Source organism: Pleurotus ostreatus (assembly GCF_014466165.1).
Source record: "Pleurotus ostreatus strain PC9 chromosome Unknown scaffold_1, whole genome shotgun sequence".
Taxonomy (NCBI): domain Eukaryota; kingdom Fungi; phylum Basidiomycota; class Agaricomycetes; order Agaricales; family Pleurotaceae; genus Pleurotus; species Pleurotus ostreatus.
Genome location: NW_023503156.1, coordinates 1,712,702 through 1,728,782, shown reverse-complemented (window position 1 = coordinate 1,728,782; position 16,081 = coordinate 1,712,702). Strand labels below are relative to the sequence as shown.

Here is a 16,081-nt window from a genome sequence, read left to right as displayed (position 1 = left end):
GTACATAGTAAAATCTCGTCGTCGCGCTGGCTGGCGCCTAATGTTTTGGTATTGGATGGTTCATATTACAGGAGTTTTACGCATCTCGTTCACATACTAGACAACGCTTGACGGCGGAATCTGCCAACCGCTATGCACCCAATCCATCCCAGTCGATCGTTGGTGAGGCCAGTGTACTGCAGTAGCGCAGCCGGTTCCTGGAGACCGCCGGGAGAGAGCCAATCTGGCTGTCATATATCTCCGTCCAAACTACCCAGCTGCTGTGACTTGGATGCCCCATGGCGGCCAAGTTGAGGGAACTCTCTCCTCGCCAGATTCCAATGATCGCTTGGTGAGTCTTCTGCGCTCGGCTAGGTGATCTCTCGCTAATATTCCAAAGCACAAGTACACCCAGCTTTGTATGTCGTGCTAGGAACGGCCTATGGGTGACCCAATGGTGCTACTTAAGGACTTGGAATCGTTAGAACGACTGCCAAGACTAGTGATGGTCAGAATTCGACATGCTGAGTGTAAGAATTAGTGGCTGGTGGTGCGCACTCGTACCAACTTAGCCTAAAGTTTGGCAGCCACATCGTCAAGACGCACGTCAACCCAGAAAACTATTATAAAAGTGGTCCCTTCATGCAGTCAACGGTCAGCAGTGTACTGAACCTCTCGTTCTCTACTCTGTCCTGTAGTATCTTCGTCATCTGGTGAGTCCCGCAACCATTTGTCTCCGCTCTAGCTGTCTGATCGGGCGCAGACACCCGATGCGGAGAATCACAGTTTCCTTGCTCACCTTAGCCCTCGTCGCGGCGGCGAGGCTCGATGGCATGGATGGAGGTGCGACAAGCGCAGTGGTAGTATCTGCCTCGACTACCGACTGTACCACCAGCTTGATCACACCTTCCCCACAAGCAGCGAGCGTTACTGGAGCTAGTGCCGCAATCACAGCTCCGCCCGTTGTTACAGGAAGCCCTAGTAAAGTTACTGGCACTGCTGCATCAACTTCCAGCGCGCTAGCAACGTCTACTGCTTCCGCCACTATCCCAGTGTCTCATGTGCGTCTATCCACATTCCTTCGTGTATATACTGAGTTCCTTTCCTAGCATAAATCTTACGTCGGCTGCATCCAAGACGTCGCCGCCCCCGGTCTCCATGCTCTCGATGGGTTCGCGAAAAAGTCCGCCAAGCTGACTATCAAGAAGTGCATTGCTTCTTGCAAAGCATTTGAGTATGCTGGGATCAAAGGAGGGTGAGTTCTTAGTCAGTTCCAGTGATACACCCGAATATTGATAAACGAGTCTCGTAGGGATACTTGTGAGTTGCTTACAGTTCTCCAATAAGCCCCACCAGCTAAATGTCTCTCGCATAGGTATTTGTGGCAACAAGTTTGTCAATGGTGCTACCGGCGCCCTCCTCGATGAAAGAAAATGCCACATAAAGTGCTCAGGAGCCAAAGGCCATGGACATGGCAAATGCGGAGGACACAAAACCATCTCCCTTTACGCTTTGGATCTTCCCGAGGATGATGAGCCAAAGGTAGCGTGCTTCTTTTTCATCTATTGAGCTTGACTTATTTGACCTAGGCACCTGCACCTGCACCTGTCTTGGCCGCTGTAATACCGGCCGCTGCTCCATCGGCGGCTGCGCCCTCGTCAGCTGCAGTCTCCTCAGTGGCGCCATCATCGGCGGCGCCCTCGTCAGCTGCAGTCTCCTCAGTGGCACCATCATCGGCTGCGCCCTCCTCAGTTGCGCCGTCGTCAGTTGCACCCTCTTCAGTAGCGGTGTCCTCCGCTGCGCCGTCATCGACTGTGGTGGCTTCAGTGGCACCTTCTTCGGCCGTGCCTTCGTCAGCTGCAGTGTCCTCCGTCACCCCTTCGTCGGTAGCGGTTGCTTCGGTGGCCCCTTCAGTTGCGGTGTCCCCTGCTCCCACGTCGGTTACTCCCAAATCTGTCGTGACCTCGTTGGCAGTACCATCTACGTCTAGCGCCTCCAAGAAAGTGAAATATATCACCGTGACAAACGTTGAAACGATTTCGGCAGCACCCGTTGCATCTTCCGCCGCGCCGACTCCGACTCCTGCAGCATCTAGCGTGACCAGTGCCTCTTCTGATGCAGATGATGTCCCAGTCCTGTCGTTCAGTGCTTCCACCACAGCGACACCAACTACCGCATCCGATGCAGATGATGTCCCGGTGCTCTCGTACTCTGCCTCGGTATCTGCAACGCCATCTGACTCCGGCGCAGACGATGTACCAGTCCTCTCTTACACCGCTGTCCCTTCCAAGACCGCCAGCTCAGACGCCGATGACGTGCCAGTCCTTTCGTACACGGCCAAGCCTACGCCCACCGTCAGCACTGATGCGGACGACGTGCCAGTCCTCTCTTACACGGCCAAGCCCTCGACCACTGCCAAGCCCTCGACCACTGCCGGCACCGACGCGGATGATGTACCAGTCCTTTCCTACACGCCTCCGGCACCTTCTACCACGGCCAAGCCTACCAATTCCGATGCGGACGACGTACCGGTACTCTCCTACACACCTGCCCCTACTACCACGGCCAGCTCCGATGCAGACGACGTTCCAGTCCTTTCTTACACACCTCCTGCCACCAGCGTCAAGGCTTCAGCCACAGTCAGCTCCGATGCAGATGACGTACCAGTCCTTTCCTACACGCCTCCTGCTCCTACGAGCATCAGCGTCAAGGCTTCCACCACAGCCTCTGACGCAGATGATGTACCGGTCCTTTCCTATACGCCCCCTGCTGCTTCCACTACGGCCAAGCCTTCCACTACCGTTAACCCCAATGCTGACGATGTGCCAGTGCTCTCCTACACGTCTGCGCCTGCTACTACCACCGACAGTGGGGCTGACGATGTTCCAGTACTTTCTTACTCGGCCCCCACCGCTGCGTCGACTACTGTAGAAGTGAAGGCAGCACCCAAGTCTAAGGCGGCACCCAAACCCAAGGCGACCCCCAAAGCTAAGGCAGCTCCCAAGGTCAAGGCAACTCCTCAGGTCAAGGCGAGCATTCCCAAGGGTACCACCACTTCAGCAGCCCCATCTGCAACTCCAGAGGCCGCAGACGATGACGACGACGAATACGAGACGTTCCGCCACGATGCTGGATGGTCTGGTAAAGGATTTGACCACTGGGAGTATCATGAAGGCTACGGAGATGACGACCACGAAGACGAGTATTGGCACCCTGGCCAGAAACATCACGGTCATAAGCACGGTCCGCACAAGCATCACCATCATCACCACGACGGTTACAAGAAAGGACCTTGGGCCAAGGCTAGCCACCATAAAAATCCTCATCACCACAAGGACAAGGAAGCCCCGGCTGTCGTCACCGTCACCCAAGACGAGACCCAGGCCTCTCCTTTCCACAAGCACCACTACGTTGGGTGCGTTGCCGAAGGCCGTGTTGGCAATCGCCGCGCGCTCACTGGACCGAGCTTCAAACGCAAGGATATGACCGGAAAACTCTGCCAATCTCTCTGCAACGGGTATAAATTCGCCGGCACTGAATTCAGGTGTGCTCTTTGCTAGCTCATCTCGTTCGTAACTAACGTGTTCCATCTAGATATGAATGTGGGTAATGCATACACTCACGCTGTTTGGTTTACTTATTATGATCACCGTCTCATTCTTAGGTTATTGCGGAAATTCACTCTTGAACCACGGGGCTACGGGCGAGGTCATCGACGCCAAGCACTGCAACCGTAAGTGTGGCGGCAAGAGCGATGAGTTCTGCGGCGGGCCTTGGGCCTTGTCCGTCTACAAGGTTTAAGAGACAACTCGGTGAGTACATGGCTGACCTTCATAATGTATCGACATTGATCTTACCACTAGGCAAAATGACACAGTAAACGGTTTCTACTGGGCATCATGTGATGATTGTATTAATCAATGCATCGCGGGTAATATATATTGGTCTCATTGTAATATTGCCCAGAATGAATGAGACCCATAATTAAGAACCATTCCAAGTAATCCTGATGTGTTGGGCTTCCCTAGGCTCTAGCCTGTCCAAGGACTTCGGGCGCGTGTCAGGTGCTTAAACGCGCTCAGGCGCCCATGATACTGCCACAAGCCCACCGAGGCCCACCGCCACTTCATCGCTTTTGGCGTAAAGCAGTGTCAGATCAGGAAGCTCCTATTGCGTAGCACCCGCCCTATATAAGTTAAGCTCTCCGAAGCTAGAGTTTCTCCCCGACCCTTCTCTCCTTCTCCGCCATGTCTTACAATTACAATTACAATCAACCGCCGTACCAGCAGCCTGGACAGAATCCAGCATATGTAAGTCTATCAGCCCGCCTAGTTGTAATGATCTGGAACTCCTTTATTACAGCCAGGATATGCTCAACCACAATACGGCGCGCCAGGCGGATTCGTGAGTCCCCACAAATGTCAGTCACGGGCTATTGGAAGTTTACTGACTGCCCAACCGCGTAGATGCCCGGAATGCCTCCAGCACAGCAATATGTAAGCTTGCTCCTCTAGGATTGACTACTTGACTATATAAATCGAAATCCGACCATAATTATCAGGCCCCGCCCCCCGGTGCACCACCAATTCCAGGAAATCGCCCTCAGAGTGGAGCGGGGCCGGCGTCAAACGGTGCTGGTTACTATCCTCCTCCCCAAGGTCCTCCACCTCCGGGACCACCTCCAGGACACGTACGGACTTTCATTCCTTTCTTTGCATGAATCTCATAGCTGTACAGCAGGCATCATATTTCCCCCCGCCGCCTGCACCTGGTCCGGGACCTTATGTGAGTAAATTGGCGCGTTGAACAGCCATTTTTTGATAGTTACTATTTAGGGATATGCGCCTCCCCCGGGCCCACCTCCTGGTCCGCCCCCAGTTCAAGTGAGCGACTTTGGGCTGCTGCCATCAGCCCCGCGCTTACGCTCATCTTCAGCAGCCATATGGCTATGGATATGCTCCTCCAGGCGGCTACATGCCCATGACTCAATATCTTGGTACCCCTATCCCCCTATCAGCCGTGAACAAGTACTCTACCGATCCTCCGGTGCCCGGCTACGATGCTCGAGGAGACGTTGAAGCCATTCACAAAGCAACGAAAGGCTTTGGAACTGACGAGTCACAGTGTAAGTCGGCCGACGCCCCGTCACACTCACCAATAATGATCTTATTTCGTCCCAGTAATTCGTACACTAGCCCCGCTCAATGCATTGCAAGTTGCGACGCTAGCAACCCAATACAAAGCGGCGAAAGGCCGTGATCTTGCACAATTAATTGATAAGGAAACAGGCAGTTGGTTTGGGTGAGCCTCTTCATGCAACTGCTGCGTTGAAACTCAGTCTATTCATTCAGCATGGGGCTACGAGGGATCGTTCTTGGCCCGCTTGGGTGGGACGTTGAGTTACTACATAGAGCTATTGCGGGCGTAGGGTATGTCAAGTTTCTTTGAAAAAAGAACCTATTTAACCGTTATAACTTAAAGGACTCACGAAGATCTGCTCAACGAGATTCTTTTGTCTCGCACGAATGATGAAATGAACATGCTCAAAAGCGCATATCGCGATCACTACGGTCGCGATGCGGAACAAGACGTTTCAAATGACCTATCTATGAAAACTAAGAATCGTACGTGCAGTGCTCTCTACTACACCGGCCGCATAAATGAAAAGGAGTGCAGTGTTTGTCATGGCCATGAACGCCAGCCGTGTCCCGGACAACGTTCCAGTTAATGCACAACAAGTTACCGCCGACGTTAATCAATTATTCAACGCAGGCGTAGGACGTAAAGGAACAAACGAAGTCTGTATTTGGATGCCGTTTCGCTGTTCGGTCATTCTAACCATTGAATATAGATGGTCTTCTGCGAGATCATGGTAAATCGTTCGGGCCCACATCTGGCCGCTATGTAAGTTGTTTCCTTCCTAGCATTGTTCTTCCCTTCTGACCAGTAAATCACAGCTCTGCAGCATACCATGCCAAACATAAAATGACGCTGACCCGCGCCATCAAGAAGGAATTGTGCGTGTTGTCTCAGGTCTCCCAGATATCATATTCACATTAAGATGATTCTAAAATAGCTCCGGACATATGAAGGATGCTCTGCTGTATATTGCCGAGGGCGCGAAGCGCGACGGTCGTGGAGTATGGCGCGATGCCAAGTTGTTGGAACGCTCCATGGCCGGTCTTGGAACGAAAGATGAAAGATTGGTGTGGAGGTGCGTCCTTTCCTTTTGTGGTTACCTGCATAGTGCACGATGTCTGATGATTTACCTTCTACTAGAGTCGTTCGGGCGCATTGGGACAGACAGCGCATGGAAGCTATCAAAGCGTCTTACCAGGCAAAGTACAAAAAGAGTTTGGCCGCCCGCATCAAGGGCGAGACGAGTGGGGATTACCAGAAACTTATGCTTCAACTTGTTGGATGAGTGGTCCGTTGCCGGTGTCGTTTCTCTCAGTTATCACCTGTACTTGTTGTTGAAGATTACCTGTACTTGTATGGAGAACCAAATCCTCGTAATTGTATTCGTGAATCAGTGGTATCGCCCTTATATAGTCGTAACGATGGCTGCTTCTTGCAGAGACTCAATTTCTATTGTGGAGAAGCCGCAATCCTCCAGGACCACTTCGACTCTGGACTTTCGGCCAGCTAACCAGCTTTTCAACAGAGGTATCTGGTCTGCTAGTTTATTGGGGTCGAGCGTGAGTTCGGACCGGGAGGTTGATAATGGCCTCGATAAATGGCTTCAATAATGGGTCGAAACTGTAGATTCCAGGAATGGAAAAGACTTGGTGAGCTGATTGACAAAGGGCCCTTCATACTCGATATACAAATGGTTGAGTCGCTCTGCTGATTTGATCACGCCGTCGAGGAGGAAATTGTGTTCTTCGGATCGATGAAGGCCGGGACAGTAACGCAGTCGCAAACCGGGCACCGCTTGAACCTTGCGAGAAATTCGCAGGTCCACCTAGGATGCACGTTGGAGAAATCAAACCAGTGTCGGCTCGTTCAACGCTTCCACCATAGATGCGGATAAAGTACTTTCTTCAGATTGAAAGCGTCATCCCAGATGCCAAATATAATATGTTCTTCAATATCTCTGGAGGAAGCACTTTGGTTCGACTACAAGCCGCCGGCTGCATTGCGTTGTTCCCGCAAGAGGTGTATCTCGGGGAGATGAGCATGGAATTGCTCGTCGAGGACTTCTTCGAATTCTCGTGTCTCCTCCTTGTTCGTGTCAGTATTGCGTGGTCTCGACAACCGTACTAGGATCTTGCTGAAGTCGACTACAGGTGCACCAAGCTAACTTACTCAATCAATCGAAAGAGTGTTTTGAAGCATTGCATAGGTTCAGATACAGATCCGCATGTGTAAATATGTATGAACGAAAGGCTTGAACGATCTACGTTACTAATTAATTGGTTTGATTGAATATCTTCCTTCTCCAAGAGGCGCCATGTCGCCTCCTAGGCTGAGTAGTTGTACGACGAGTAAACAGAGACAACGTCCAAGATCCACCACATTTCTGGGTGCTGTCACCGGAACACGAGGTGTTGCATGATGTCGAACTGATAGTAGCGCCTGTCGCACCGTTGTTCGTTAACGAATTACCACAGAAGCCTTGTAAAAAAGTTAGTTGCTTATGGATTAATCATAGTCCACGAGTAGGCTCACATTGCGATCTAATGAGTGTTAGTATGGTTGTCTTTTCCCGTAAATGGAGAAGGACGTACCCATTTTCAGTCCCTGAGTAGTCGTAGCCGGTGCAAAGAGATTGACACAGTGCAGGTGTCATATCTGCTCTAGTATAGCTTGGCCCAGTGAGGGCGCGCCGGCTCCCAGTAGTACCCTCCGCGACACATCCGACATAGGTCCACGTAGCACTGGTTGTACTTGAGGCGGAAGTGGCTGTGGAGCTTGTTGACGACGTTGAAGCCCGCGAAGTTGACGACGCAGCTGCGGAGCTTGAAGGAGCCGGCGACGACGAACTTGTCCCAGATGAAAGGCGATACAGGGACATCCGGTTAGATCCTCCACAGATGTCGGAAGCTGATGGTAAAGGAGTTAGAAGATTGATCGAAAGGATCGAGAGGAGGTGGAAGTAAACATACCCTGCCCTGAGCACGTCATTTTGCAATCGCTTTCAGCAGCGCGAGCGGCTCCGGAGGCAAGAACGCTGCCACACCTGAGAATATCCATGAGCAACGGACGCCCATGAGATACCGAAACTGCTTACCAGCACTCTTTGCCGTACTCCGTTCCAGCATAGACGAACCCGCGGGCCGAACAAGATGATATGCAGCTGTTCACAGATAGGGTTGAAGACGTTGTTGAACCGCCATTAAGAATCCTCGCATTGCTCGAGTCGACATAGCAGCCAGCATATGCAAACGAGGGCGTCGGGCTGGCCGAGGAAGTTGATGCAGCGGAGCTAGATGGCCTCGTGGAGGTAGAGATGGCGGAAGAAGTTATCGTAGAACTTGTGGGCGTAGGAGACGACGTAGGTACGGTGGTGGAAGATGTCGACGATCCCAGCTTATACAGAGATAATCTGTAGCTGCTGCCACATATATCACTGGCTGTTAAATTGTTTTATGTTAGAAGCAGAAAGTACAAGGTGTTTTACTCACCTTTCCCTGCACAAGGCATTGAGCAGTCGCCGCTTGAAGCTACCGTGGCTCCAGTACGGATAGACGAACCACACCTACCAAATCATGAGTACGTTGTCCTGAATGATGTTGGGAATGCGTACCAGCACTCATTCCCATACTCCGTGCCGAAATAAGTTGAGCCTTGGGCGGCACATGATGCAGCGCAACTGGCGATGGTTTGCGAAGAGGAGCTTGTCATTCCGCCATTCAGTACTCGCGCTTCGGCTGGGTCATTGTAGCAACCGAGGGATGAATACGATATACTGGTGCTGGTTGGCGTAGCGCTGGATGAGGTTGATGTTGGCGTAGGGGAAGACGTCACAGACGAAGATGTCGATGCTCCAAATCGGTAAAGAGACAACCTATTGCCATTGCCACAAATATCGCTCGCTTAGAAAAATGGAGGTCAATTGCGAGTTCGAGATAATTAACTCAGTGTTGCACGTACATTTGCCAGAGCAAGGCGTCGAGCAATCGGAACTCGGTGCTGTAGAAGCTCCTGCACGAATGGCGGAGCCACACCTGCGCAAATTTAAGCGTACTTCTCGTGAGCTAGAGAGAAAGAACGCACCAGCACTCGCTCCCATACTCTGTCCCGAAATAAGCAAAGCCTTGAGCTGCACACGATGAAGCACATCCAGCGACGGTTTGCGAAGAGGAACTTGTCATGCCGCCGTTCAGTACACGCGCGTCGCCAGGATCAACATAACAACCAAGAGGAGCGTAAGAAAGGCTCGTGCTTGTTGGTGCAGCGCTGCCCGACGAAGACGTGGGCGTAGCGGATGAAGTAGAGGAAGGTGGGGTAACAACAGCCGCTAGTAATCACATCAGACTCATCCCTAAATATGCCATCAGGACAACGTACATGCAGAGTCAACATATGCGTTGTAATTATCTTGATAAGGGTAGGTGAAAGTCAGCAATGATAAAAAAGGCAGAACGTGTATAACACAAACGCACAGGTCACGGGATTCGTTATGAAGGTGTAACCGGCCGGGGAGTAGTTGATGATAACCTGCCCATTCTTCGTCATCGAGACAGTAATCTTCCCCGGAGATAAAGGAAGCTTGAGCTTGTTAACGCCTGCGTTGACCGAGAAAGTTTGCGTATTCGTTCCAGACGTAAGAGTGACGCTACCAGGCGACGTGGCGAAGACGACGGCCCAAAGTGTATCCTATAAAGCAGAAACGATTAGAAACGAAGCGTCAAGAATCAAAAGGGCCATACCTGTACCCAATTCCAACCTGAGGGCTTGCCAAGCGAATCGGAGCTAGCAGTTGCGGCGACTGGATGAGTACGGGCCCAAAAATAAATGACGTCTTTCTAAAGACGCAAGGACGGTTTCAGTCAACCATTGTTGAAAATATCGTGGCGAAGATCTCACCGTGATAGCGGGGTATGAGCCGGTTTGGAACGCGGTGATATAATATTGGGACATGTCGAACCAAGCGGTGTGGGGAAGTCCATTCACCCAATTCGTCCCGGATGGCATGGCCCCTTTAACTGGACCCATGCTAGACGAGCAGTCACGATGATGAGATACTGGCTATTGATTGATAGAGCCAACTTACTGGTGAGATTCACCGTAATCATTCCTATGAGCGTAGAGAAACAGATTAATCCACACTTGTAGTCGAGACGAGATGAACCCACCAGCTGACTAATTCGGCGAATGTGATGGTATTGCGAAACGACATGAGCTGTTCCCAACGGGTTACGAGGAGCCAGTTATCTGAATTGTAGACAATGTTCTTATAGTTATAATGGGTGCTGAACAGGATGTTAGCACGGGAAGGATCGTGAAGAAGTGCGAGGCTCACTAGAACCAGGGACTGATCGTCGCTGAGTAACGCGTGCCCAGTTGGCTTATATCTACACAAACGCGTGAGTTCAAGGCTTTGAAACCGGTGACGGGATATTCACAATAGTTATCGTCGTCGGTCTAATCCGTTGATCAGCAACGCAAAAAAAGAAATACTGGAACCACGTACGTTCTTGGTATAATCTCCTTGAGGCCAAGCACAACCCCAACTAACGAACGTCAGCCTTCCAGTCTTTGAACGTCAAAGGGAAACAACGACTCACCAAAGCCACGAATCTAAACTAGGCCAGGACGAGAATTTGCCTTCTAGATTCGGTATAAATGGCATCAGGTAACCGTTGGTTTGATCCTTGATAGCCTGCCAGCCGTTATTGCCGAAACAATCCCCAGAGAAACTCGAAATCATAGTCTTGCCGTTCACCTTGAACTGATTGGGGTGGTTGACCCACTGGTTGGTGCGGGAGACGACGTCGGCTACGTCACATGGCATCTCAGTGAAGTCGAAGGAAATGAAGAGTTTGAGTGGGGATCCAACGGCCGCGGCGTAAGCACTGGCAATCTGTCCTCTTTGCCAGTCCGAGGAGCCAATATTGAGAGCAATAGCATCACTAAGATAGAACTTGAATGGGCATGTATGTGTAGATTTGAGGAGAAATGCTTACATCCCTTTCGCCTGTATTTGGCGAATGTCATCCGCCCAGTCGGCTTGGGTGTAGGGGAATCTGAAGTAATGTTAGCATGATTTCCAAGCTAAACGGTAGATTTCGCGTACGTATCTAAAGCAACGGACGGAATGAGTCAAAGGTCACTATTGAGCACAGAGATAGACTTACTGCCAACAATCTACACGGAATAGGGGTAGAGGGGTGGAATGGCCAAGTCAACATGCGAAGCAGGAGACAGAGACGAAAGACGTACATGATGCATGAAAACATATTTCGTGCCATCGCGCTTCACCAACTCTGCAGGATCGTCTCCAGTGAATGTTGTCGAATTCCCGTTCGATAACACGTAAGACTGTTGATTATTGGCTTGAGCGGGAGGCCTGGTGATAGAAAGTCGAGCAGCAACGGTTGAAAAAAGCAAAAAGCAGGTTGAAAACATAAGAGAATGCATGCTGGTAGAAGGGGAAAAGAGTGGAGGTTTACTGATGATAAGTCAGTCTTAAATATAACGAAAGAGCCGGTGGCTGGCAAACACGTCCTCCGTCGGGTTGGCTGACACCAACGGGCTGTGGAGACGAACAGGAGCGTTAATACTAAGGGGCTTTATAGCAAGTTCAGGTACTCGCCTTCGATGCCCACGCCGAATCGACAGTCATGGCTCCTGTATTAAATTTGATTTTAGATGATCGAGAACAGGGCGAAGGTTATGCTCGCTCGTTAGCGCCCGCTCGTGACGTGATGCCCGGTATCGCCTCTACAAGATACGTCTAGCCAGGAGTAAGAATTGCTTGCGGCGGGACATATTTTCTGAGAAAGGGCCTTGAATCACTTGCGCGCGACAGTATTGCCCTTAATCGAGCATCAGGCGCACTTCTGGAAATCAAAGATAACGAATTAGAACAGGCTTCGTAACGGCATAGCAACTACTGACTGGCACGTAGGATAAATCGGCACACTGATAATTCCCTGCTTTTAGATTACCGGGCCACCGCTGATAGGCTGCTTTTGCCTCTGTACCCTTCTGTACCTCATCGAAAGCCATGAAGGGGACGAGGTCTCGTATCTGCATCCCTGAAGAGGCCCCTGAATCACCCAAAACGAGCGAAAAGCAAAATCTTCAAGACGCGTAGATTCGACGGATACACGGTATTACGTGCAAACTAAATAGAGTGGTTTCTGTATGAGAAGCAACAGGTCAGAATTCCGCGACTTGGCTTCAAGCAATGATTTCCAGAGGCGCACTTCACCTGATAATGAACTCAAACGCGACTCATTTTTTGAAACGGCGGCCAGCGTGGGTCACAAGTCCCATCTCGAAAGTGTTACTGTTGGCAAGTCTGCAGAAACGCGAGTCGTGCACTGGTTTGATGGTCGACATGGTCGTTGGCTGCGCTATCCGCGTACATAAAGCACGAGACACGTAGGCCGTTTTGTGCACACGGTGGCAGGGCCTCCCCAGATTCGCTTACCTAAGCAAAGCTTCCTTCTCCTTGCACACTCAGAGTTGTTGCGCCTTAGCACACTCTTTCTCATTCTCTCATCTTCTCGGTCGGGTTCACCATGCTCCTGCCATGGACCCTGCTCCTCGCCTTCTTTTCCCAACAGAATCCATCTTTTGTCTTTGCTGCGACGCCTGCGAAACGCTTCTATGACACACACAAGTATTATGTTATTGAGCATAACCCACGAGCTCCTTCAGGTGCACCGCTGGACGTTGTTGCGCGCTCATTGGGTGTGGAGGTTGTGGAACGGGCGGGGGAACTGGAGGATCACTGGCTTGTCCGAGCACCGAAATCTCGAAGAGAGCTTGTTTCCCGAGCAGAAGTTACCGACCACGTACTCGGCGCATTCGAGATCCTGAAGGCTCGGTCGACTTCACCTCTCTCAGCCCGCTCAGACGAAGAGGCCCACCACGCACGGAGTATCGTTGCTTCTGTGAAGTTCCTTGCTAGACAAGAGCTTCGTAGACGTGTGAAGCGGGCACCACCACCAATACGTCCGCCAGATAACACGTCAGCGAGTTCCAAGGCCGTCGCCGAACGGTATTCTATCAAGGATCCGCTATTCACTGCCCAGTGGCATCTAGTCAACGATGAATACCCCGTTCACATGATGAATGTTACAGGCGCTTGGGATATGGGTTACACGGGTAAAGGCGTCATCTCCGCCTTGGTGGACGATGGGCTGGACTACCGCAATAAGGATCTAACAGATAACTTCGTATGTCCTTGGCTCTTGCCTCCCTTCGAATTCTTGGAATAACCGCTTAGTAGGATGCTGCTGGCTCTTACGACTTCAATGACCACACTGACCTTCCCACACCGAAAATGTTCGATGACCACCACGGCACACGTTGCGCTGGCCAAATTGCTGCCATAAAGAACGATGTCTGTGGTATCGGTATAGCATACGAGTCGAAGGTCGCCGGCCTCCGAATCCTCTCTGGACCTATTTCCGACGTAGACGAGGCTGCCGCCCTCAACTATGGCTTTCAGAACACATCAATATACAGTTGCAGTTGGGGGCCGCCTGACAATGGGCGATCCATGGAAGGTCCGGGCTATCTAATTCAGAAAGCTGTTGTTAACGGAATCAACAACGGTCGTGGTGGCAAAGGATCTATCTTCGTCTTTGCGAGCGGCAATGGCGCGGCCCACGGCGATCAATGTAATTTTGATGGGTATACTAACAGCATCTATTCCGTCACCGTTTCTGCTGTCGACTACAAGGGCCTACATCCGTACTATTCGGAACCTTGTGCCGCCAATATGATCGTGGCGTATAGCTCGGGAAGCGGGAAACACATTGTTCGTATATTTTGTTATCCATATCTGGCTCAAATTGAAATTGACCGTAATTGACCATCTGTTTAGGTGACCACCGATATGGGCGAGAACAACGCGTGTGCGACCAGCCATGGTGGCACATCGGCTGCTGCACCTAACGCGGTTGGCGTCTTCGCCCTGGCGCTTGAAGCTCGGTGCGTTACTTTATGTTACGAGACGTTTCGTGGTTGATGCTCATTTGAAACTTATACAGTCCTGACCTTACGTGGCGAGATATCCAATACCTTTGCGTTGAAACCGCTGGCATCATCAACCCCGAGGATCCGGACTGGGAACCCACCCACAGCGGTCAACTGTATAGCTATAAATATGGATACGGTGTACTCGATGCATACCGTTACATCACCGCGGCGAAGGATTGGCAGCTAGTCAAACCTCAAGTGTGGTTCGCGCCCGATGCTGTTCAGATCAACGATGGGAAGATGACCAAGGACGAGAAATTCTCTGGTGGAGAGCCTATTGGTCCGAGTGGAGTCAAGAGCTCAATCAAGGTTACCAGAGATCAGTTGGATAGCCATAACTTCGACAAACTCGAGCACATCAATGTGAAGGTCTGGATCTCGCACTCGAAGCGAGGTGATGTCGAGGTGGAAGTCATCAGCCCGAAGGGTATCAAGAGTGTTCTGGCCGGCGCGCGTTACGGAGACATGGCGGACACTGGCTTCCCTGGATGGACTTTCATGTCCATCAAGCACTGGTGAGTTTCCCCCCCGCCGGTATCAGTATGAATATATCGCTGAAACAAAACAGGGGTGAGGATCCTGTCGGCGATTGGACTATCAAAGTTTCAGACCAGAAGACACCCAAGGAGAATGGTACATTCCATGGGTGGAGCATGATGTTCTGGGGATCAGCTATCGATCCTGACAAGACTTCGAAGTTCGAGATTCAGCCAGATGACAATCTTCTTCCCCCATCTCTTGACCTTAATGCGCCAACAGTCACCGTGCATCCTACGTCAACCAAGACCCACACGAAGCCTACCGCTCATCTGCCGCCTGATCACGGCGATGCCGAAGGCGAGAACAGCCGTCCTGCGTTCCCTGGTCAAGCGGATGCTGCGAACCCCTCCGAAACGGCCAAGCCCACAAGCACACCAACCCCAGATGAGGGGTGGTTCTCGGATATGTCGAACCTTGTTTCGAGCCAGAAATGGCTGTTTGGTGCCGTTGGTGCCGTGGCGGTCTTTGGTATCGCTACCCTCATCTTCTTCTGGCGACGTAGAGTTGCACAGAGGAAACTCGCTACGTACACTTCCCTCCCCGGCGGTGATAACGTGGCGATGAGCTCGTTGAGAGACGGTGCCACGGGTGCGCCTCGTACAAGAGAGCTTTATGACGCATTCGGAGAGGTGTCAGATGATGAAGAAGCTGATGAACATACGCAATTGCGTGGGCCTGGCCGCTCAACTGGCGGTATTGGCTTCCACTCAGGATTCTTGGATGACGACGATCCATCGACTGCAGGGCCAACACCAAAATACAGAGACGAGCCTGATAGTGGACGGACACCTAGAGAACCAGAACGCCAGCCCACCGAAAATGTGCCGTCAAGCCCGAGTGGTAGCGGGGACGGAAGTTGGGAACATGCATCACAAACACGATAATCAGATTTATATGTTATTCTAGCTCTCTCGCTATCTTTCGGATTACATTATCGTATCATTTCTATTCCCAGAAGTTCATGCTTCGCAACTGCGCTCTATAATGTGTGCCATTAGAACTACAATATACTGATAATTGTGAGCGTATAACTTACACTCTGAAGGCCTGGACAAACAAGGACAAACCCAAACTGAGTTCCCGTCACGTCTCCGTATTTTCTTCTCTTCGCGTCGTCCGACGCATCTAATCTTGCCTCTCGATCCATGCTAAACGAAAGAATTCTCTCCAAGTTTTGAAGCGGAGGGGTTCAGGTATAGCAGGCTAGTGGGTTGGTTTCTTTGGTTAGACTGCAATTTGACTGCGATGGTCCCTGACTAGGACTTTCCAATATTAGGCACGCGCCGCTGGTATGCGCCAGGCCGCCATCGGGCTTCTACCCAGGAATGTACAGACGGCTATAGTATTTTCAACGCAATTTGGTTAGATTGTCTGGCCCGTCGTCGCCTATATGCTCGCC

At 51.2% G+C, this 16,081-nt stretch overlaps 4 protein-coding genes across 4 annotated transcripts; 3 read left to right on the top strand and 1 right to left on the bottom strand.

Moving 5' to 3' along the window:
• Nucleotides 1–749: 749 nt before the first annotated feature.
• PC9H_000585 (uncharacterized protein) lies at nucleotides 750–3,780 on the top strand (the record flags this gene model as incomplete). Its single annotated transcript, XM_036770240.1, has 7 exons — nucleotides 750–1,040; nucleotides 1,089–1,234; nucleotides 1,292–1,299; nucleotides 1,355–1,521; nucleotides 1,569–3,523; nucleotides 3,574–3,581; nucleotides 3,644–3,780. The coding sequence occupies 7 exons, from the start codon at nucleotides 750–752 to the stop codon at nucleotides 3,778–3,780; spliced, it is 2,712 nt and encodes a 903-aa protein (XP_036636085.1).
• Nucleotides 3,781–4,226: 446 nt separating this feature from the next.
• PC9H_000584 (uncharacterized protein) lies at nucleotides 4,227–6,403 on the top strand (the record flags this gene model as incomplete). Its single annotated transcript, XM_036770239.1, has 15 exons — nucleotides 4,227–4,289; nucleotides 4,342–4,383; nucleotides 4,446–4,475; nucleotides 4,541–4,669; nucleotides 4,717–4,764; nucleotides 4,815–4,862; nucleotides 4,915–5,104; nucleotides 5,160–5,280; nucleotides 5,331–5,408; nucleotides 5,461–5,603; nucleotides 5,656–5,777; nucleotides 5,831–5,883; nucleotides 5,937–5,996; nucleotides 6,056–6,193; nucleotides 6,259–6,403. The coding sequence occupies 15 exons, from the start codon at nucleotides 4,227–4,229 to the stop codon at nucleotides 6,401–6,403; spliced, it is 1,410 nt and encodes a 469-aa protein (XP_036636084.1).
• A 1,224-nt stretch (nucleotides 6,404–7,627) lies between these two features.
• On the bottom strand, nucleotides 7,628–11,565 carry PC9H_000583 (uncharacterized protein; the record flags this gene model as incomplete). Its single annotated transcript, XM_036770238.1, has 21 exons — nucleotides 7,628–7,658; nucleotides 7,710–8,025; nucleotides 8,088–8,161; nucleotides 8,213–8,555; nucleotides 8,607–8,680; nucleotides 8,729–9,017; nucleotides 9,076–9,149; nucleotides 9,199–9,442; nucleotides 9,493–9,522; nucleotides 9,588–9,801; nucleotides 9,855–9,950; nucleotides 10,012–10,141; nucleotides 10,199–10,222; nucleotides 10,281–10,397; nucleotides 10,448–10,499; nucleotides 10,551–10,569; nucleotides 10,619–10,658; nucleotides 10,713–11,057; nucleotides 11,112–11,154; nucleotides 11,283–11,292; nucleotides 11,368–11,565. The coding sequence occupies 21 exons, from the start codon at nucleotides 11,563–11,565 to the stop codon at nucleotides 7,628–7,630; spliced, it is 2,763 nt and encodes a 920-aa protein (XP_036636083.1).
• A 1,109-nt stretch (nucleotides 11,566–12,674) lies between these two features.
• KEX2 (pheromone processing endoprotease) lies at nucleotides 12,675–15,566 on the top strand (the record flags this gene model as incomplete). The annotated part of the gene is made up of 5 exons (XM_036770237.1): nucleotides 12,675–13,334; nucleotides 13,388–13,921; nucleotides 13,988–14,094; nucleotides 14,154–14,657; nucleotides 14,711–15,566. The coding sequence occupies 5 exons, from the start codon at nucleotides 12,675–12,677 to the stop codon at nucleotides 15,564–15,566; spliced, it is 2,661 nt and encodes an 886-aa protein (XP_036636082.1).
• Between the last annotated feature and the right edge of the window lie 515 nt (nucleotides 15,567–16,081).